Genomic DNA, 22,404 nt, shown 5'->3' with positions numbered 1-22,404 from the left:
TATGACTTTTGGCTTAGTTGATTTCGTTTCCTTGCAACTCCCCACAATATACCCAAAGAAATTTGCTTTGATACCAATATGATCCGTAAATTATTGTGGATATTTCACAATAGATCTACTAAAATATATTTGAAAATCCGAAATCTACACTATAAGAGTTTATTTCTCCTTAGATTTTTGGATTTGTAAATCAATGTTTATTGTGTATGCATGCGAATTAAAATTATATAGAAAATAGAGGACAATGAAATAAAACTCACAAACTACAAATTAACACAAGATATAACCTGGGAAACCCTTTTGGGAGAAAACTCAACTAGAAGATGAGGCTGCTCTGCTCTCCTTTTTCTGAATGGAAAATGGATGCAAGTACAAAGAAGTGAGGCATGTGGCTTGTGGGCTACTACAATGAACAAATCCTCTCTGTTTGCTCTCTCCTTATTCACCCTCGACTACTCTGCCTATCAATGGAACAAAATGCACTCGAATAGAATGAAACCTCATTTTCCTCTTAGTGGCCCAGTTATAACACAACCCAATAACCTACTAGTGGTTAGGCTTGACTCCTTCAGTGCTTAACCCTCTTCTAGGGTTTTCTTCATCATGATCATGTGGCTAGCCCTTTTCAATGAATAATGAGGGTGATGTGGCATCCTCTCAACTGATGGTGGTCAAAACAGGTAGATCAACTTTTGAGTGATAGAACCTTTGCATATGGACTCCGATTTTTAAGTGATTCTTGTGTCATTGGAAAGGTATCTGTGTCTAGAATAGCACTATAAGATGCGGTGATTAAACGACAAAGTTTTATCTCCCAAAAAAATGTTTAATGCCTCAAACTATTTCCGGAAGGTTTCAGAGGCCAATTCATCAAATTGGGTCTTGTCAGTATAAATAGTCTTGTGAGCTGATTCCTCCATTTGTTCCACTCTGAAAGTATGTAGATGGATGACAAACAATATCATGATCCAAGCCAGATCAACTGAACAAATTGCTTTTGTTTTATTCCACAATCAAAATATTATTAAAAAACAATGAAAGAGTTATTAACTTATTTCTTCTGATTTCTTGCAACAGAAGAAAATTTGAAATATTATGATAAACCACACGATGAACCACACTGGTTGGTTCGAAACGCGTCGACAAAGGTCTTTCTACATGTGATTTACGCCGAAGTTCTTATTACAATTATTATGATAATACTTTGGATTACATAGTGAAATGTCTGAATTGGTGCGATTGTCTCGTAGCGATGAATTATTCTTAGAGGTAACCCATCTCCATCAACTCTTTATAACATAGGCCAAATTCAAAGTTTGAGTTTTAATTTGATACGGATATCTAGTCGCCTGTCCAGTGTCTATTATAATCTAGCGCAGGGAAGTTTATCCATATCCTTCACAGCAACAAATACCAAATCACAATTCAAACTTTTAGGCCTTGAAATTTACAACTCCTCTCTGATATTTTCAATAGCAAAACTTTGCCATACTCATAATAATGACTTGCTCATGTATAGCCATCAGTTGAAGGTTCCAATGACTGGCCTTCGAATTTACAAGTTGTTATCTGCTAAACGTCTTCACATTTCTTGATTAGTAGACAGATTATTGAATGTTGTTACTCACATCTGTGTGGTACCTACGATTTGTGTACTCGTCGTCAAGAATAGGCCAACCATATGCAATTTTCCCCATAAGGAAGAATAAGAAAAGGTCTGAAGTTCCCTGATTTGTGCAATCTATAAGGAAGGCTAAGCATTCACTCTCTTCAGCATTATAAAGAATAAGTAGAAGCTCAATTTTCATGTGAATGACTTACAAGTACCTCTTATTTTACTTGTTTTTAAATTTATTTCTTATCTTTGAGAGGATTACAGTTCCATGATTCTCATGCTTGACCTCCACGTTGTCCATTCGTCTGTGCTAGATCTCCACTTTCACTAATCATATTGCTGCTATCTGATACTTGCTGATTTAACCACGTCTGCACGCTAACTTTTGCGTGAAAGCGAAGTCCATTTATAGTCTCTCTTAAATGGTCCATAATACTTCGCAATTTCATTAGTGCAATGAATACCACCATTTTTTTGCTTCTATACTTATTCTCCACTAGGCCAATGGTACAGTTCAGGTAAATCTATTCTTTGTCTTTCGTAAGAAGAAGGAATCTTCTCAATTAGTTCTCCAGTATAAAGGAAATGACCTAAAAGGATTGTTGTTTGTCTCTCAATTTTCTGCCAGCAGTCTAATTCAATAATTAGAAGCAGGCAAATTCAACATGAACATAGCAATCTGAAAATCGAATTTGTGTCTAAAATATCTTCTGAAACGATATGGGCCGATTGCTTAAGATAAGCAATGAGGCATTTTGCATATCATGCTTTTAGGTTTCTACATGGCCGATTTAATTGACATAATATTCAGCCGGTATCCGTTGCATGCTTTCGAAGATGCAAATTCAACATGAGCACAGCAATCTGAAAATCGAATTTGTGTCTAAAATATCTTCTGAAACGATATGGGCCGATTGCTTAAGATAATCAATGAGGCATTTTGCATATCATGCTTTTAGGCTTCTACATGACCGATTTATTGACATAATATTTAGCCGGTATCCGTTGCATGCTTTCGAACATGCTTTAAGGATAAGCAGCGGCAAATTTCATCAAATACGCATGCTCTTAAGGGACCTCGACTCTCGAGCAACTTTCAAGCATCTTCTATTAATATGATCTCACCAAACAAAACATGTTATTTTGATTTCACCGAGAGCCTGAATCGGCCCCATCTGTGTAGCAATATGTTAAATTAGGGACCCTCAAGTGGGTGGTGTTGTTTTTGTTTTGGTTGTCATTTGATTGATTATGTTTAGGCGACTGAACACCGACTTTTTTGATTGGTCAGATCAGCAGTTCGAGAATACATGGAAAATCCTTTGTTTTAGCCCCGAAGCCTAGTGACCATTTGCAACTATATTTACCACAGGAGAGGTAAACACGTTCCTTAAGATCATGCAATCTTTCTTTTCAGTTTTTTGTTATGTTTAATTTATAGTAGAAAGATATTTTTTGAACAACAAAATTCAAGAAACTTAGATGAATCGTATTAAATATGTACTAGACCTGCAGCAATCCGATCGATAACCAGGCAAAGGCTTCCAAGTAAGGTTGGCAGATTTCAGAAAAATCGAGTATTGAAACGCTCACTGGGAAATGAAGAGTTTGAAACCCTTATCCACAATGACTTCGACTTGAAACCAGTATGAACTTGGAGACGGATATTCTGCCGGTGATTTTCAGCTATGCAAAGAATAAGCGCCCCTGGCGAGTCAACAATGGCGGCCGATTTACCTGCTTCCACGTCAGCTCTCAGCAACCGTTACGATCCTGGTGAATCCTCACAGAGCCTTCTGAGCAGACGAGGTTCAAGTATGATGATTCCTCTCTTCATAGCCCTAGCCCTAGTTAAGCGTAGATGAAGTTAAATTTTGCTGTAATTTTCTTTGAAAATTGATTTTTTCTTTGAATTTTATTTTATTTAAAGTATGATTCATAGTTTTCGATTTGACTTTAATCAGGTTGTGTTTTCCGTGAGTTTGCATGTCATAATTTCTTTCATTTTGACTTGAATGTGATATATTTTTTTTATCATAATTATCAGGAGTTGGAAGAGTAGCTAAAGATTTGCTTTTTTGGGATTTGACTTTGTTGAAATTTGGTGATGAGTTTGTTAAGATTGTTTATAAGTTGATTGAAAATGACGATTTTATTGCACAGATCCATTCTGCAGCATCAGAAACACAGATTATTTTCAACCTCTGAAATCTGCAATTTCATTAAAAAACAAATTTTCCGGATTTCTGAAAAAAATTCTGGTTTACCGTCCAATAATAAAGAGTTACCGACCATAAAGAATTACATGACAGAAAAACGCCAAATCATTAGGTATTATACTTGGGCTTTGTTATATCGCTCAGAACTAATCTCTTTATATTGTGTATGTTTTCGGACTTTTCCTGGTATTTTTTTTCAATTTTTAATTATTTTTCTATATGCTAGGCAGACATTTTATATTATATTATAGCACAAAAAAAACGTTTGAACATGTAATAAATCTTCTATCTTTACTGGTTTGTCACAAGGAAACCAGACCAATAACCTAGCATTACCTTTTTGGACCACTGAAATGATATAAAAACTGAAAAGGTACTGTCTATCAAACCTACTATGTCTTGATTTACCAACTGAAATGCCTATCCTATTAACCTGTGATCTCAAAAAATTACAAAGTATCATAACAGAAAATGTCATAGAGAAAACTATTTAGTAGGGGAGTCAGTTGGAAAATGTAACTAGGTTTGGTCTTCATTAATGTATTTGAGTCATCACGTAATGTACTTGTCAAAAGAATAAAGAAAATAATTTTTGTTATTGTATCAATGACTTGTTAAGGCATGAGTTTCATGCTTGGGTCATCATTATATTAGTCAAGGTCCCCATTGTGGACTCCTAGGATTAATATTGAGTCAATAAAGTCATTGTATAATTAAAGAGATCCTTCTTGGGCTTTTGAATCATGTAAAAAGGTTTATTATTGAGTCAAATATGATTTATGTAACCTCCACACCAAGTTGGCCTAAGGACACCAATTCGACCTCACTTGGAGCCTATAAACATAAGGAGATTGAATTCATTTGTAGCATCTCATCTCAAGCAAGTTTGATATCTCTAAGGAAGCTGGAGAAGTGCGAATTGGATCAAAGAAGTCTAAAGGAAGTGCAAGTTGGGTCAAGTCTAAGGAGAAGGAAGAAATCGAAGTTTTGGTGCTACTCTCTCTCTGTTTCGTGCCCTAGTTTGGGAGATCAAAGTCTTCCAAGTGTTGTTGCTGCCAGTTGCTGCCTGATGTCGTAAGTTGTTGCATAGTTGAAGTTGCTGGGGTGGAAGTGCTGCTGCAAAGGGGTCGAAAGCTCTGGGAAGGCTGACTTGGTGTGGAGGAAAGGTTTGGTCTTTGTCTAGGTTGAAGAGTCTCAAAGAATACTATTGAAGGAAGAGAATTTTTGATTGGGTTTTCCCCTTGAGGGGGGTTTTTCCTTGGCATAGTGCCTACATCTTGTGTCTTGTGTTTTTGTGATCTTCATACACACATAATATGGTAATTGCTTGATGAAAGATAAGATAATAAAGAAGTAAAAGAAGCCAACATAACTCACAAGTAATTATCAAGAAAGAGGAATCAAACCCTAATCTACTTGCATTGATTTCTCAACATGGTATCAGAGCTAAGGTCAGGAAAAGTTGAAGATCACTTTGTTGGCATGGATTCTCCCTCTTTGATGAACTACATGAGAATGGGTATCAACATTGCTAGAAGCTGGATCAAGAAGGTCATCTACTACTTATTCAACAAGGTCAAAAGTCAAGGGTTCTTGGCTGCTCTTACAGGTTCTCTTAGTGATGACAATGCATGGATCATTGATAGTGGAGCATCAAGGCACATGACAGGAGAAAGTAAACAACTTCATACACTATCAAAGGAGCCATCTTCTCATGCAGTGGAATTGGGTGACAACAAAAGCTATGCTATTAGAGGCTTGGGATCAACATCGTTGAAGCTAGAAAATGGATCGAAGCTGCACCTCAACAACATATTATATGTTCCAGGTTTGAAAAAGAATTTGCTTTCTATTTCTTGTTTAGAAGATAAAGGGGATAGAGTTGCTTTTGTTGATGGAAAAGTATTGGTTTGGGGAAAAGACTCTAGCATTGATAAAGCTAAGGTTATTGGAGTTCGTGAAGGAAGCCTTTATAGAGTTTTTCCACCACCTCCTCAAGCTTTGGTTCACATGGAGATCAATCCCATTGCGCTATGGCATAGGAGGTATGGTCATCTACATTATAAGGTCATCCCTACTCTTAGTCAATTGGTTCATGGCATTCCTAATATGAAGTTAGATCATGAAGTTGTGTGCAAGGGATGCTCTTTGGGAAACCATACAAAAAAGCCATTTCCAAATAGTGAAACTAGGTCTAAAGAGATATTAGACCTCATTCATTCTGGTGTGTGTGGGTCCATGTCTGACAAGTCACTTAGAAGTCATCTCTACTATGTAACATTCATTGATGACTATTCTAGAAAGACATGGCTCTACCTTCTCAAGACAAAAGATGAAGTATTTGAAAAGTTCAAGGAGTTTAGATCCGAAGTGGAAATCCTAACTGAAAGAAAGATAAAAACTCTAAGGTCTGACAATGGTGGGGAATACACTTCTAAGGAATTGATTGCATATTGTAAGGAAGCAGGAATTAAGAGGGAGCTCATTGTTCCCTATTATCTCGAACAAAATGGAGTGGCTGAAAGAAAGAATAGGTCAATTGAAGAAGGCATTCGAACAATGCTCCTTGATCAAGACCTACCAAAATTCTTATGGGGAGAAGCAACAATGACAATTGTGTACATTCAAAATAGAAGTCCTCATAGAAGTCTCTCCTCAAAAGCATATAAAATCTACATTAAGGAAGGAAGACATATCAAAGTAAGCAGGGATGTCATATTCGATGAAAATCAAGCCTACAAGAAATCAAAGGATATTCGTATTGATTCTAATGACAAAGAAGTTCCAATATTTGAAGAAGAAGAAGATCATTGTGAAAACCCTACTACAAATCAAGATGAAGAAGAAGGACCAAGTGAGCCTATTGAATTGGTGGTCATCCCAACCACAAGGAAAAGGCCAAATTTGGTTAAAAGCTACATTAGAAGATGTTTAAGGACATGAAGTTGCAAAAGGAACCTTTAGGGAAAGTAAGAGACCGAAAAGATATTTTGTTTATGCTGCATATATGACAAAGTTAATTGAAGCTGAACCATCTACATTCAAGGAAGTTGCTCATCAAGAGGTTTGGAAGAAAGCGATGCAGGAAGAATATCAATCCATTATGAAGAATAAGGTTTGGGAAATCGTTCTTAACCTAGTGACAAATTGGTTGTCACTTCCAAATGGATCTATAAGATCAAACATGCTATTGATGGAAGTATAAACAAGTACAAAGCTAGATTCGTTGAAAGGGGTTCCTCTGAAAAGGAAGGCATTGATTATGAAGAAACCTTTGCACCCAGAACACGATACACTATCATTAGTTCTTTGGTTTCATTGGCTGTTACAATGGGTTGGAATATCCATCAAATGGATGTGAAGACCGCATTTCTGAATGAGACCATTGATGAGGAAGTGTATATCGAGCAACGTTGTTGACCACTACGCGTCAACGACCCATAGCTGTACACCCTCTTTTTTTGCAAAAGGGATAGTGCCTGATTGATGTGTTCGTGCCGTCCAACTATCATTATTAGCTTGATCATTATCTTATAATGTAAACCCAATCTGCATGTGTGTAATGTAAATAATCTCAGCAGATCCGTGTCGTGTATGTAATTCCTAGGTAAACCTACTTTTCTGGTGATGATCTACATTTCGGGAGGTTTTTTTGTATCACCGATCCATTCTCGGATGGTCGACAGAGTTTTCCTTCAGCCTTACCCCAAAGCTGGAATGCATTTTGTCACTGAGATCTTAGGGGAGTCCTAGTGTTTTAGATCGAGTCTATGTAAAAGTGATTTGGGAATAATCCTAACTATTTGGTTAAGTTATTTTATTACAAATTGCTTGATCTGCTAGATTATATTTGTATCGAAGAACTGGGTAGTCTGTGAGGGTCTTTTGCAAATGGGTTTCCTCCTTTGAGATGTAAAAAATGTAAAAATCATGATGTAAAGTGTCTTGAGGGTTGGAAAAATAATTTATCCCCTCGTAGGTTAATTAATTAAATTTTCTGGCCAAAATTAATTAAAATCATAAGCCAAAAATTTAATTAATTCTAGTTCCTAGGTAAATTTAAATTCTTTGAAGGCAAAATTCGTTGGTCCTTAAAAATTAAATTTTAAGAGGTCCAGGGACTAAGGTAAATTAATTATTTTGCTAAATTTTAAGCTCTTGGTCCCTGGGGTTAAGTCAAAGTCAAAATTTTGAGGAAATTAATTCAAAATTTTAATTTTTGAATTAATTAAAATGCATTTAATTGAAAATTCGAATTTTCTCAATAATTTAAAATTTCGACGGATGAGATTAAAAGAAATTTTAATCCTCATCAACGGTCGAGATTGCTTTGACGAGGATCACTCGAACTAGTCGTTGGAGGATTTATCTTTAAATAGGAGGTCATTTGTCAGTCAATTCATCCGATCTCTGGATCGTGTACTAAGCGAAAAGCTCTCTTGTAATCTTTTTATGAGCAATAAAGAAAGACTTTGGGGTTAATTTTTGCTGGTGTTACTCTTCGTGGAAATACTGTAAGATGTGTCATTTTCATGCATAGATTTTTTTTAGCCATTGATGATAGCTTTCTGAAGAGTGATTTGAGTACAGGTATCTTGCTCAGTCGTTGGGGTTTGAATGATAATTTAAGTTTTGAATATAATAGTAGGTATCTCTATTTATCTGAATTTTATTATCGTTTTCTCACTCTATGTTGATGGTTGAATTGAGTTTTGTAGGAAATTCTTGATTATTAGATCATCGGGCGTTCGTTCGGGGAAGTTCTCGGTTGAACCAGCCAACTCCCGTTACGTGTCTTCTGAAGAGCTCAGCTTAACTTTATCCCAGGCTTATCATAAGATATCTTTTATGGGTGATGCATGAAGGGTTTTGAGCTCAGTACCTCCTTTAAAATTCATTTTTTTGTGCTAAATCGATAGATCTGACTGTTAAGAGCTTCAGATTATCAGATCTGGGAGCGGAGTTGGACTCACACTCCTTAGATCTGATAGATCTGCCATTCATGTACATAGATCTGTAATTATTTTCAGTTTTCTGACTTGGGTTTTCTGGGTTTTAGTCTTTTGGGTCATTGTATATATCGTTTGGGTGTTTTATTGTTGCAGTGCAACTACAGATCTGAAGAAGAAAACTGTGTAGAGTCCAGATCTAGGCCCTGGAGGGTAAGATCTGGATATCTGGGGTTCATCAACATCATTTTGCAAGAATATTTTTCGCAGTCCAGGTGTTTAAATTTATTTTTTTTTTTAATCTGGAAAATTTTTAAGGGCTTCACTGATAAATCTGAAATAGAAGTACAACATTTTGATCAAGGTTTTATGGAAATTTCTAGGGTTTTCTAGGTACCATTTGTTTAAGCTTATCGTTTTGTTGGTTGGGTTTTCGTCTCATTGCAAAATTTTGATTTTTTTTTTTTTTACAGGACCCTCGCTGCCATCCTTCTTTCCTTTCCAACTCACCCTTTTGCGTATTGCTGCCTTAATCATCCGCTAACCCTCGCTCATTGCCTGAACTCCTCGACGCTGCTTCCTCGTTAAGCAAACCCTCACCTGCGTGCTGCCACAAGCAATCCCCTCCACGCAACCTCATCCCCCGTGGCTCCCTTCCAGCTCTCCTATCCGCAGCCTTCCCTTCTCCCGTAACCGTCCATCCCTCTCCGTCTGCCCTCGATATTGCTCCATACGCTCCCCTACCTATCCCTCAACCCTCACGCAGTCTAATCCTTTCTCCCTATCCGCAACTCCTCTCCACACTGCCAGAACGTTGAAGTCTTCTCCCTCGCTGCCGTCGAACCCTTCCGCGAACCTGCAGTCAACAAAAACATTTGAAATTTTTTATTTTGTATGCTATGCGTTAATTCTTTTGTTTATATATCGGGCTAGGGTTTAGATTGGTTCATTAGCATAGTTCGATTTTCATTAGTCTAGGTTTATATTTGATTTTATTATTTTGTTTTAGTTAGATTTTCTTTTTAGTTTCTATTTCTGTTTTTTTATTTGATTTAGTTAATCTTTTTTTCATTTTTTAAAAAACTTAAAAAATCTAAAATATCTAAAAATCATAATTTTTTTTTTTTTAGTTTTTTGACTAAGGAGTTAAAATAAATTATGGGATTTGTGCTTAAACATTATAATTTTTAATGTGGTCTACGACCCATTAAAAATTCGATTTATTAACCCGTTGATTTGTTTTACTTCTTTTATATTTTGCCTAAGGAATAATTGAAGCGCTAATCTAAAGCTTCTTGGTGTTATCTGGTGGTTAAATGCATTTTCATGACTTTTCTATGGTCAAAGTGTGACTAATATTTTAAAATTTATATTGGCTATAGGAGAAAGTTGATTAAATCTAGATCTGGGCAGTTAACGAAAATCATTTTAAATCCTGAATCTCTTGCATGTTAAAGTTTTGGGCATTTTACATTAATTGTTCATGATCGTCGCTTTGTTACATCTATAAGTTTTCTCTGGATGACTTGTTATTACTTATTCTATGGTTCATTCAACATAAAGGCCCTGGTCTGTAGTCATTTATATCTTGTAATTGTGTCTTATCTTAATCCATCTATCGTAAATCGACTGAGACTTGCTCTAAATTCATCAAGTTACTCATCATTAAAATCTCCTAGAGTCTATGTTTCACAGACTATCATCACCCATTTACCTTAGGGACTACCCCCTTTGACTTGCCTAGGAGAGAGTCTAAACGGAGTAAGGATCAAGAGTGACAGCGCTTACTCTGAGCGTTGTCACGGTGCCTAGACACTTTGTGCGACAACACAACCCGAAGGCTTTGAAGTTAATAGCAGGGACTCTCATGTTTACAAACTCAAAAAGGCCCTATATGGTTTGAGGCAAGCACCTAGGGCATGATATGCAAGGATGGATGCATATCTGCTTAGAATTGGGTTTGTAAAGAGTTTTGCTGAACCAAATCTCTACATCAAGGTCGTGAATAATGAACCCGTCATTATTCTACTATATGTGGATGATCGATTCATCACAGGTGTGGAGCGAAGAATTCAAGAATGCAAGAAAATGTTGGTAGCTGAATTTGAAATGAAGGATGTAGGACTGATGCACTATTACCTGGGTCTAGAAGTGTGGCAGAGACCCGGGGAGATATATTTGGGGCAAGGAAAGTACATCATCAAGTTGTTGCAGAAATTCAGATGATGGATTCCAAGCCGATGACTACTCCTGTGATCACCAATCTCAAGAAGTTGAGGGCTCTGACTCTAGTCTCATGGATCCTACCTCCTATCGTCAGTTGGTGGGCTCCCTAATGTATCTAGTAAATACTAGGCCAAATATATGTTTTGTAGTAAACATTCTTAGTCAGTTTCAGTTGGAGCCTCGTCATGATAACTTAATAGCTGCAAAACTCATATTGAGGTATCTTTGTGGCACTATACATCATTGCCTAAAGTATGATAGTAAGGAAGTCAAGCTAATTGGTTATACAAATTTTGATTGGGGCGGCAGTGAGACCGATGGAAGGAGCACTACCGGAGGATGTTTTAGTCTAGGAGCTGCTATGATCTCATGGGTGAGTAGGAAGCAAGATCCCGTTGCTTTAAGTAGTGCTAAAGCAGAATATGTGGCTGCATGTGAAGTAGGAAAGGAGGCTGTTTGGTCAAGGAAGCTTCTGATAGATTTGTTTGAGAAGTCTCCGGGTCCTACTATGATTAATTGTGACAATCAAAGCTGTATCAAGATGTCTGGAGATCCCGTGTTTCATGCTAGAACGAAGCATATCAACAATAAGTTCTATTTTATTAGGAAGTTGGTGTAGGATGGGATTGTGAAGTTGGAGTATGTCTTGACAGATGAACAGGTAGTAGACATATTAACAAAGTCTCTTCTTAATAAGAAGTTTGAATATTTAAGAAGCATGCTTGGTTTAGTAAATATTGCTGATTGTATTGATGATAAGAGATTGGAAGAGATTTGTTGAGCCTTTGTGAGTGAAGCATTGCCTGGGAGGACATTTGGCCGCACTTTGTGTTGATGTCTAGGTCCCAAAGTAGGGAGGTTGGCGTGGGTCGTAGAGCTTTGACCATGGATATGCACCTAGGTCCCTAGGTTGGTGGTTAGCAAGTAACTCTGAGGTACCTAGAGAGGCTGAAGGCTTGAGTCCACCTTATTCCCACTATAGATTTCCCTGGTTAGGAATCTAGTTTGTGGCATTACGATGCCTAAACTGTTGAGAGACCAATGGATAGACTGCCCTGGTCAGGGATCTAGTCCATGGTATTGCGTGCTTAAACTCTTCATCGCTCATATAGTTTGAGATCTTCCATTATATTTGTATATTATGAATGCCTCCCTAGTTAAGAGGGAGTGTTGGAAAATGTAACTAGGTTCGGTCTTCATTAATGTATTTGAGTCATCATGTAATGTACTTGTCAAAAGAATAATGAAAATAATTTTTATTATTGTATCAATGACTTATTAAAGCATGGTTTTCATGCTTGGGTCATCATTGTATTAGTCAGAGTCCCCATTGTGGACTCCTAGGATTAATATTGAGTCAATAGAGTCATTGTATATTTAAAGAGACCCTTTTGGGCTTTTGAATAATGTAAAAAAGTTTATTATTGAGTCAAATATGATTTATGTAACCCCCACAACAAGTCGGCCTAAGGACACCAATTTGACCTCACTTGGAGCCTATAAACAGAAGGAGATCGAATTCATTTGGAGCATCTCATCTCAAGCAAGTTTGATATCTCCAAGGGAGCTGGAGAAGTGCGAAGTGGGTCAAAGAAGTCTAAAAGAAGTGCAAAGTGGGTCAAGTCTAAGGAGAAGGAAGAAATCAAAGTTTTGGTGTTACTCTCTCCTGCTCTGTTTCGTGCCCTAGTTTGGGAGATCAAAGTCTTCCAAGTGTTGCTGCTGCCTGATGCTGTAAGTTGTTGGGCTGGAAGTGCTGCTGCAAAGGGGTCAAGAGATTTGGGAAGACTGACTTGGTGTGGAGGGAAGGTTTGGTCTTTGTCTAGGTTGAAGAGTCTCAAAGAATACTATTGAAGGAAGAGAATTTTTGACTGGGTTTTCCCCTTGAGGGGGTTTTGCTTGGCATAGTGCCTACATTTTTTGTCTTGTGTTTTTGTGATCTTCATACACACATAATATGGTAATTGCTTTGTTTTTGTGATCTTCATACACACATAATATGGTAATTGCTTGATGAAAGATAAGATAAAAAAGAAGTAAAAGAAGCCAACATAACTCACAAGTAATTATCAAGAAAGAGGAGTCAAACCCTAATCTACTTGCATTGATTTCTCAACAGAGTCCACCTGGATTGTTATAGATGAACTGGTCTTCTCTTTTGAGTCTATAAAATCCAGATTTACTAGCTTTTTGGCCATCTTTGTCATCTTGATTTCCAGCTTCCTGATCTGTTTCTAAGTTTTATCCATAGAGAAGGATTTCCTGCTGTTCCTCTGACCTTTCCACTAACACCTTTACCATGGTTGTCTTCAGCTGTCAATGGATATCGACAGTCTGTATATTTGGTATTCCTTGTTCTTGTAGTACCTGTATCCAGAAACCAGTGACCGACTTGGTCCAATACTTTTTCATTTGATATGAATCTTCTTTCTATTTTGGCCTCTCATTCTGCCCATTCAATTTTCTGCTGTATTGATGGTGAAGTGTTGTTGAAATAGACCCTAGCCGAGTTGCGATGTCCGCTCCTGTTGCATCCTCCACTGCCATAAGGCATGATAGAACAGAGAACAGAAGGGGATAGGGGGTAAACAGATAAGAGTGCCGCTGTCCAGCAACCTTTCCTGACCACGAAAGCCGGAGTCTGGCTGCATGATTTCCTGAAGAGGCGTTTGCTCGCTGGTACCCTTTTCTCTGCAGACCAGATTGTTAACTGATGAAGTCAACAGTTTCCATAATTGATTTCTCTGTCCAGCTCCTTCCTTTCTGCAACCTGTCCTGGAAGCGATACATTGCAACCTTACAACCCCAATCACTGTAATGAATTCCCTTAATGAGCCTGGAGGTGGCGGCGGTGGTGGTTTCCAGTTGTCGAACTGTACTGTAGATTGGCCAAATGGAGGGTGCCATCCTCCGTTGTCGGACGCCCATCAGCCGCATGTCCCGCATTTAATGACTGAGATCTTCACTTGCCGTGGGGTTCAATTTTTACTTATTATTATCTATCTCCTTTTTAAAATTTTGTGAATTTTATTCTTATTATTTTTTTCCCTTGGAGTGGTTGTTATTTTCGATGGGTGTTTTTCTGTTTTGTCCCGAAACTGGGATTTTTCCTCTTCATTTTACAATTGGTTGTCTCCATTGCTTTCGTGCAACTGTGTTCTTTTTGGGTAGTTTTCAATTTCTAAATGATTTTAATTTTCCATATTTCTCAATCCAATTTTGTCTTTTCTTCATTTAATTTGTTTTTCATTTGAGTCTCAGTTTTTCTTGTTCCAGTTCCACTGATGTTTGATTTTTGTTTTGATGCTATTTCATATTTTCTGTTTTGTTTAGGAACTGATTTATTTTTTTCCTATATAATTTAAAGGTTTTTATTTTGACCTTGAAATGTTTATTTTCAGGCCTCTATAATTCGAGCCGGTTTCTTCAAGTGGATGACACCGGAGTTTATTTAACGTCCTTAGCTATCACTATCTTGATTACAGCAACAGTCACCATTTTAATTTTGTTATTCACGTCTGTTATTACATTAGCTATACTATTGGCATCTTGTCAAAGCAAGCCTGATGTTGTGGTCAAGCAAGGGTCAAGAGCATTGGACAGAGTTGACGTGTGCAGGAGCTTTGCACTGAACTTTGAACTTAATAACTTGCGGGGGAACGTTGTGTTTCCCAATACATGTGGAGAGTATGTTTTTCATTACATGAGAAGTGGTCAATATGAGAACGATGTTAAGGAAACAGTCAGGGCAGCAGAGAGTTATTGGAGTTCAGTAATACCTAACGTTGATGGATTCGATGCAGTGCTGATGGAAATAGACGAAACTGCTCTGTCTAACGTGCCCTACTATAATTCTTTTCAGCTCCGGTAATTTCTTTCGTTCCTCTAGCACATGTCATCAATAGTTGTATCCATTCGATAATTTTTTCTTTTTCTTTTTGCTATAGCTTATGATTTTGTTTATTAAAGATCCAAACTTTTTGTTTGTCATTTTCCTACTGCACGGGGCATCCCACCTGGAAAAGGAGCTCTGTCATTAAGCTCAAATATCTATCTTTAAAACCGCAACAAATTTCGTAATATTCCTTCATGGACTCACCTTATGTTGCTACATTTATAAACTCCTTTCAGGAAGCACATATAATCTTTTGAAGCTTTGCCGTATTTTTTGGCTTGTTAGTTTATACTTTATAGAATGCTTTGCAATTGGATTTACCTCTGACCTTTTATAATGTCTATATCCTCAGTTCTCAGCTACACAATGAGAGTGCCTGGAATCACTGGATTGAACAAGCAAAAGCTCCAGCATTGACTGACACTTTGAAGCTGTATCAGAAACTCCAGACCAGTGGTTTGGCGTTGATTTTTCTTACTAGAAGGCATGAGAATCAGCGGAGCTCAACTGTGAAAAATCTCCTCCTAGCAGGTTATTCTGGTTGGAAAATGCTAATAATGAGGTAAGCCGTGTTCTTTAGTTGCACTCCATTAAGCTGGATAATGCAAATTACCCTGCCTGTGATGGGTAATTTTATTATGGCTGAGATCCAGTGTACTTGCATAAAAATTCTGCTTCTTCTGGTATAAACTATTTGCATCATATCTAGCAGATCAGGCAGCATATTTCATAGGAGCTTTGCATGAAAACATAGTCCTGTAATGTTGTATTTGTAGGGGGGAAGAGAAGAGTGGTGTCACCACTCGGTTTAGGGCTAAAACGAGACCCTAGGGTTAGGAATGGTAGTTCCTGTTCTTGTGTTGCTTGGCTGTCATCCTTCTGCAGCAGGGTTCACTCACTAGATCCAGCACAACATTGATGCCATGAGGATGATGGCATAACAGAGGATCCTTTTGGAACAGGCACAGCAGTTATGTAGCAGAGATAGAGGGCACACACATGCTGAGTGTGAGTTTTTGTACCTGTGTTGTTCAGTTGTCCTCCTGCAGGCTGCACTCACTAGATCCAGAGCTGCAATGATGACGCAAGGATGAGGGTGCAACAGAGAAGAGGGGTAGAGGGAAACAGTTATGTAGCAGAGGACTAGGGCACATGCATGCCAATAGGTTGGCATGCATGCACCAGCATTAGCAAAATTCCTGCTTTAGTTGTTCGTTACAAATTTAGAATGGCACATGCCTTTTCCAGTTTTAGATTAGGTGCTATCATAACCGCTGTTCTGTTTTTAAACTAGTCACTTGCATGAGTGAATTTTCAAGTATAGGAGGTGCATGAGTTGGGGAACTTTTGTTAAATTTTCTAAACCATAGTAAAGATTCTGCACTCTAAAATAATTCCTACAGGATACTAAACAACAGAAAACTTAAAGCTACTCAAAACTGCACTCCGTAATTACTAATGACTCAATGAGTGTTAGAATCTATAAACACATTGTGGAAAATATATAATAGAAATTCAATCGACAACTGTTAAAAACTGTTACTGTTTTCCATTTTTACTACTGAAAACGAAAATCAGGTACAGGAAAAACAGCAAACTTCTGACCACTGAACTGAAAACTGATTCTGTGCCTTATCCTCTTTAGACTGAGAAGAAGAGTAGTTACAATGCATCTGGAGACATGCACAACAGTGCCTCAACTGGAGATGATCTGAGGCATGCAAGGTTGCATCCTCTCAGATCTGCACCTTAACTACTAGGTTCATGCACTTTACCAAACTGGGCTAGGCTGCATACACCTTACATAACAGATGCATGCAAACTTAAATTAGAAACTTAATGCATGCAAACTACATACGCCTTCACATGCAACTTGTCTAACACGTGCACATGCAAATTGTCTGATACATGCAACCTTCATGTAAACTGCTGGAGATAACATTATCCTTTCCTAATCTATTGCTGACACACACATGCATGCAGGATTGTGCCCTCAGTGCTGGAAGCCTACAAAAGTATTGGTGTGCCCTCTAGTCTACTCTACTGTGGCTCCCTCATTTTACAGACCATTGTGCTACATGGAAATCAATCATGTATGGATCTGCTGAAACCAACACGTGTGCCCAGGACATGAACACACTTTCCAAGGTACCAAAATCAACAAGTTTCAGTCTTAGAACTGGGCAGAGACTTCAAAGAGGAGGCGGCACATGCCTTCATGCATTCCTCTTCTCATGAGCACTCCATCCTAAGAAGTTGCTCATTCAAGAGTGGCCATGCTAATCTAAGCATCTTTCCCTAGGAGACTAGGATTAGGTTTTAGGCACCCTTATTAGGATTTATACATGTATTGTAATCCTAGCTATCTTTCTTATACAAAGATCACTAGGATCTTCGACTAGAACAAAAGTTTTAGATTCACTGCTAGTTGCATTGTATATCCTATTTTTTGGTTAATAAGATAGAGATGTGAGGGAGAGTTTAGTTTTGCACTTGAGATAAATGATTTTGTGAGATAATGAGAAACCTGGAACGAACAAAGTTCGTTCTTCAAGTGAAATGCTCCAGAAGACTTGGAATATAAAGATCTCCATTGAGATACAAGAATATATATTAAAATGTATGAGTAAGAATGATGTTACAAATGAGAGTGAGGGGCCTGCTTATATACTAGGCAAGTGCCTCTTCATGGAAAGTCATGTCCCATTTAGACATGCCTCTTCAACACTAATTACTAATTAACTAATCATTATTACAATTATCATCATTATTTATATTTAATATATTTTATTCATAACATTGTCTTCCTCTTCAAAAAGCTTTGTCCTCAAAGCTTGCTGATGAAAAGGCTTGATCTCTTTTTTTGTTTCGAATGTCTTCTCGTCTCAGAACTGTCATCTTCGTTGATACAAGTTGATATGATCCTTGGAGTGATATATAAAATTGTCGCACGGAGAAAGGATCTGACCATCCTAAATTAATCTTTTGTGGAATCTTTCGATTACTAGAAACTTGTGATGAATCATTATCACTGCACTGAATTGTGCGCACTTCAGTATCCTTCTGAACATAAGTTTGTTGTTTTTGTTTTGAGAGATACAGATATGCAGACTGATTGGAATGTCTGCTTTTGTGATTCAGATGTAGATAAGGAGTTTGTCTTTCCCTTATCATGTGTGTGGCAAGATTTAGACTTACTTCAGGTTCTGATGTCGTCGAGTTAGTTACAAAATCTTTACCTGAGTTTTTCATCATTTGAACTGCAACTTCTGAGTACGTCTTTACTTTAGTTCGGTTTGGATTTCTCTGAGTTGTGAGATTAATGGGATATGTGTTTGTTTCCTTTTCTTCGACTTGGATTGTTACGTCTAAAGACTTTGATACTTCTTTCGTGAGTAATTATTCTAACTTTTTTTTTAATGATTGCTTATCATCCTTAAGTTTCTTAACTTGAGTGAGTAGACTTTGATTATGGTTTCTCAGACGTAAGAGTTCCTTGGCTTCTGATTCATCAACCTTATTTTCAATGTCTTGACTTTTAAGCTTTTCATCTTTTAGATCTTTGATTTGTTCCAATAACCGTTGGTTCAAGTCTTTTAAGCACAAATTCTCTTCTTCCTTCTGTGATAGAATCTCGTTGAATTTCTTATTGACACATCCATTTTCTTCTTCTAATTTTTTATTTCGTTCCTTGGACTTCTTGACCTTCACAAGTAATTTTTGGCTATGGTTTCTTAGACGCAAAATTTCCTCGTCTTTTTCTGTCAATTTTTGTTTCAGTTTTGCAAGTTTTTGCTCGTTTTGTCATTTGCATCAATACATCATCTTGACATTCTTCCGCATTAAATAATTTTCCACATGTTGGACAACATAATTTGCAATTTTTATGAATCCAAGGATATTCAATGTATGTTATACAAAACAAACATTTAGTCCAAAATAATGATTGTTGTGTGGAACTCATCTTGACTTCCTTCATCATTTTCGAATTGGACTCCATTTGTTCATCGAATATTAATTATTGTGTTCGTCAAAAAATTTAGGGTTTGTAAATAACTCTTTTTTTTATAAATCTTCAAAAAAATAAATTTTAATTATTATTATTATTATTTTTTTTTTACAAGTACTAGTACTTTTTTTTGTAACTTGTACTTTGTTAATACCCCTTTTTTCAATAATTTTTTTATGACTTTTTTGTTCTTGAATCTCTCTTTTTTATTTATAGTTCTTTTTGTTTTGTCTTTTTCTATATATATATATATTATTTTTATTTATTTATTTATTTTTCTATAAATAAATTATATAATTATAAAATTTTAACTATAAAACTTATAACCATTAACCTTATATTACATATTGTATCCTTCTTCCTTTAATTATCACTAGGCACGACATCACTAATTTGTCGTTTCATTTTTTCCACGTGCCTATTGGTTGCAGAGTGGCTTGATTTATTTCACAGTTAGCAGATGTTGGGTAGCGGTGGGAAGGAAGGCGAACTGTAGGTAAACTCGATTGGTGAACAGTGAGATACGTGACGACCGAAAACACGGATTTGGTCGGCAACAACTGTGCTTGCAGTGTGACAAGACTTGCTTGTTGTTGTGGCTCGAACCAGGATGTGTGACATTAGAGGTGGGGTTCGTCCGGGTGTGGCAAAGAGGGTAGTAAAAAGGTGATCAAACCTGTATGCGCGAAGGATGGATGGCGTTGTTGATATTGGGGTGGAAGAGGTTGGTTGTGACCTGTTCGTTGTGACGACTCCTGTCGGTGGCTGCGGTGGCTTGGCCCGTAATTTTAGGCAACAATGGTATGTTCTATGCTTTAGAGCAATTTTACTTCCATTTCTTTATTAGCCCAGTATCAATATTCATATTAGCAATCACATCAACATGATAGTGAAATGCAGATAGAACATAAACATAAACAGTAGAAGACAAGCCAAGACAAGATGACACAAGATGTGGCACCAGCCAGAGACAAACCGTAATGTGGGGAAACCCTTGATCAATTATTCTTTTAGTCTTCAATAGAGAGAGTACAATTTACAAATATGATAATTTATAACAACAGAAAAAGAGCCAAAAAGTCAACGCTGGTCAATAGGGCAGATTTGACCCTCAGCAAATCGGTCAACTTCAGCCTCCAAACAACAAGATAAAACAACCCTCAAAACACTGAATTTAGTGCAGTCAAAGTCTGGTCAAACAACCTACCTGCGGTCAGCCCTAGCTACAGTTAACACATGCTGGTCAACGCTTGGTCAAACTGTCCAAAAATTCGGTCTCCTGAATTTTTTCCTGAAATTTCAGACGTGTGGAGAGAGAGAGGCCCAGAAATCCGTACCCAATCAATGAGGAGAGAGAGAGAGAAGTGTGAAGATGAGTGTGTCCAAATGAGGCTAAGTCACCTTCTATTTATATGCAATGTTGAGGATGAATAGACGTGACTGTTGGGCTTCTGAACCTACATAAGTTTGCTGGCCAACCTTGACAATTTGACCATAATCAAAATAAATTCATATCTTCATTTGTACATGTCAGAATCAGATGATCTTTAGATCAATCCTACACCTCTCGGAGAGAGGAATCCGAAATATAAGCGGTCATAAATAAGATGACCCATGTGGAGTTTGGCCCTAGTTGCCAATTTTAACAGTTTGGCTGTAGTAGCGAGCTAGATAGCTGTCACGACAATGGAAGGCGATCACGACAGAGTATTATTGAGTTGAGAGCTAGTCATTGGTCGAGTTAGCGCTATCTAAATTGGATATATGACAGCTTGATGAAGGCAATCCCGGTTCAACAAAAAGGTAATCTGGCACCGCAACGTTATATCGGCTATGACTGCTACCGGGTACTTCGGTGCTCTTTGGTGGTGTCACGATGTCGGATCGTGGCGACTTGTTGAGTCAATGGTTCTTCCCCCCCTCGTTTTATTTTTTTGGGTTACAACTTCTATTTATATTTTGATTTTTTTTTTTTTTATAATTTAATATCTGCTCTTTTTTTCTTTTGTATATTTTGACTATTATATATATGTATATTTTTAATACTTGTTATTTTTGTTTTGTTTTGGTTATATAATTTTTTCTTCTTTTAATTTTAATGGCCAAAGGCCTAGTGAAATGGAGAAGAGGAGAAACTCCCAAATTCTGAGCGAAACGCTTCAATTATATGGCAACAAGGTTGACAGAATGTTGATGGCCAAAGGCCTGGATCGGAGAACACGACTCTGTGCAGCGGTTGAGCAGCGAGAGGATTGAATTGCTCTGATACCAAATGGAACGAACAAAGTTCTTTCTTCTAGTTAAATGCTCCAGAAGACTTGGAATATAATTATCTCCATTGAGATACACGAATATATATTAAAATGCATAAATAAGAATGATGTTACAAATGAGAGTGAGGGGCCTGCTTATATACTAGGCAGGTGCCTCTTCATGGAAAGTCATGTCCCATTTAGACATGCCTCTTCAACACTAATTACTAATTAACTAATCATTATTACAATTATCCTCATTATTTATATTTAATATATTTTATTCATAAAAAAACCAGTGGGAGATTTGGCTGTCATTTTGTTTGGCTATGTGAAATTTTCAACTCTATTGCATCAACTAGAAATTATTCTAACTGATTATTATTGAGTGTAGTTTATTTGTTACAACAATCAACGAATGAAATCACAACTGCAATTTTCACCATAAGAATGTTGCGGAAAATAAAATACCGAAACTGAGAAATATAAAGCACACACACAATAAAAATGACATCGTTATTTTGGACAATTGTCCCCAAAAAAACTCAATGTGGGAAAACTGGTGCAACAGATGAGGGTTTATTATTATTATGCAACAGTGAAAATCTGAGTACAACTTGGATGCCCAAAACTTGCAATCCTCAACAAATATCCTGGCCAAAATTATTAAGGGAATTTTTCTCTTCTCCACAAGCAATCTTGGCACAACCTGCTTCATAAAATTGGCCCTCTAAGAACCCTTGCATAGGCCTCTACACAGTGCTTGCGCAGACCCTCACACGCACAACTTGAATCTGCCTCTGATCAAGTCCTTTTGCCTGCTGCTGCTACTGGAAGTGATCCTCCATCCCTCTAGAAAATTTTCCTGGCCTTCGACAATTGAATCGACCCCCTTCTCAGAGAAATCAAATTGCCACACTGAAGCTGCTTGCGCAACCTCTAGTGGAAATACTCTACCTCTTTGCTGTTGCCTCTCTGGAACTAGAAACTCCTTTGGAATCAATGTCTCTGCTCCCTCTGTGTCTTTGCGTCCCTTTTTGTTAAAATTTTCAACTAGGGACAAACTCCATTTGGGTCATCTTATTTATGGCCGCTGATATTTTTCCTGGATCCCTCTCGCCGAGAGGTGTAGGTTTGATCTAAAGATCATCCGATTCCGATAAGTATTCATGGAGATATGAATTTATTTGTGTTATGGGACAATTCGTCAAGGTCGGCCAACAACCAAATTTCCCCCTCTCA

At 37.4% G+C, this 22,404-nt stretch overlaps 1 protein-coding gene across 10 annotated transcripts in view; it reads left to right on the top strand.

Moving 5' to 3' along the window:
* LOC149146912 (acid phosphatase 1-like) overlaps positions 1–22,404 on the top strand; it is an 80,554-nt gene that overhangs the window by 6,073 nt on the left and 52,077 nt on the right. For 4 of the 10 annotated variants that reach the window (XM_089445633.1, XM_089445639.1, XM_089445631.1 and 1 more), the window contains exons 3-7: positions 2,907–2,992; positions 3,123–3,430; positions 14,408–14,873; positions 15,032–15,082; positions 15,254–15,463. In XM_089445633.1, coding sequence (XP_089301759.1) covers positions 3,304–3,430; positions 14,408–14,873; positions 15,032–15,082; positions 15,254–15,463 — 854 coding nt within the window. In that variant the 5' untranslated portion in view covers positions 2,907–2,992; positions 3,123–3,303. The remainder of the gene's footprint in view (positions 1–2,906; positions 2,993–3,122; positions 3,431–14,407; positions 14,874–15,031; positions 15,083–15,253; positions 15,464–22,404) is intronic. The other 6 variants (XM_089445640.1, XM_089445635.1, XM_089445634.1 and 3 more) reach the window with 4 other exon arrangements.

The sequence above is a fragment of the Pinus tabuliformis genome, chromosome 9 (assembly GCF_031772625.1).
Source record: "Pinus tabuliformis cultivar Carrire ecotype Pingquan chromosome 9, CPIR1, whole genome shotgun sequence".
NCBI classification, from domain to species: Eukaryota; Viridiplantae; Streptophyta; class Pinopsida; order Pinales; family Pinaceae; genus Pinus; species Pinus tabuliformis.
Note: the sequence above shows the minus strand (reverse complement) of the source record. Positions and strands in the feature narration are given on the sequence as shown.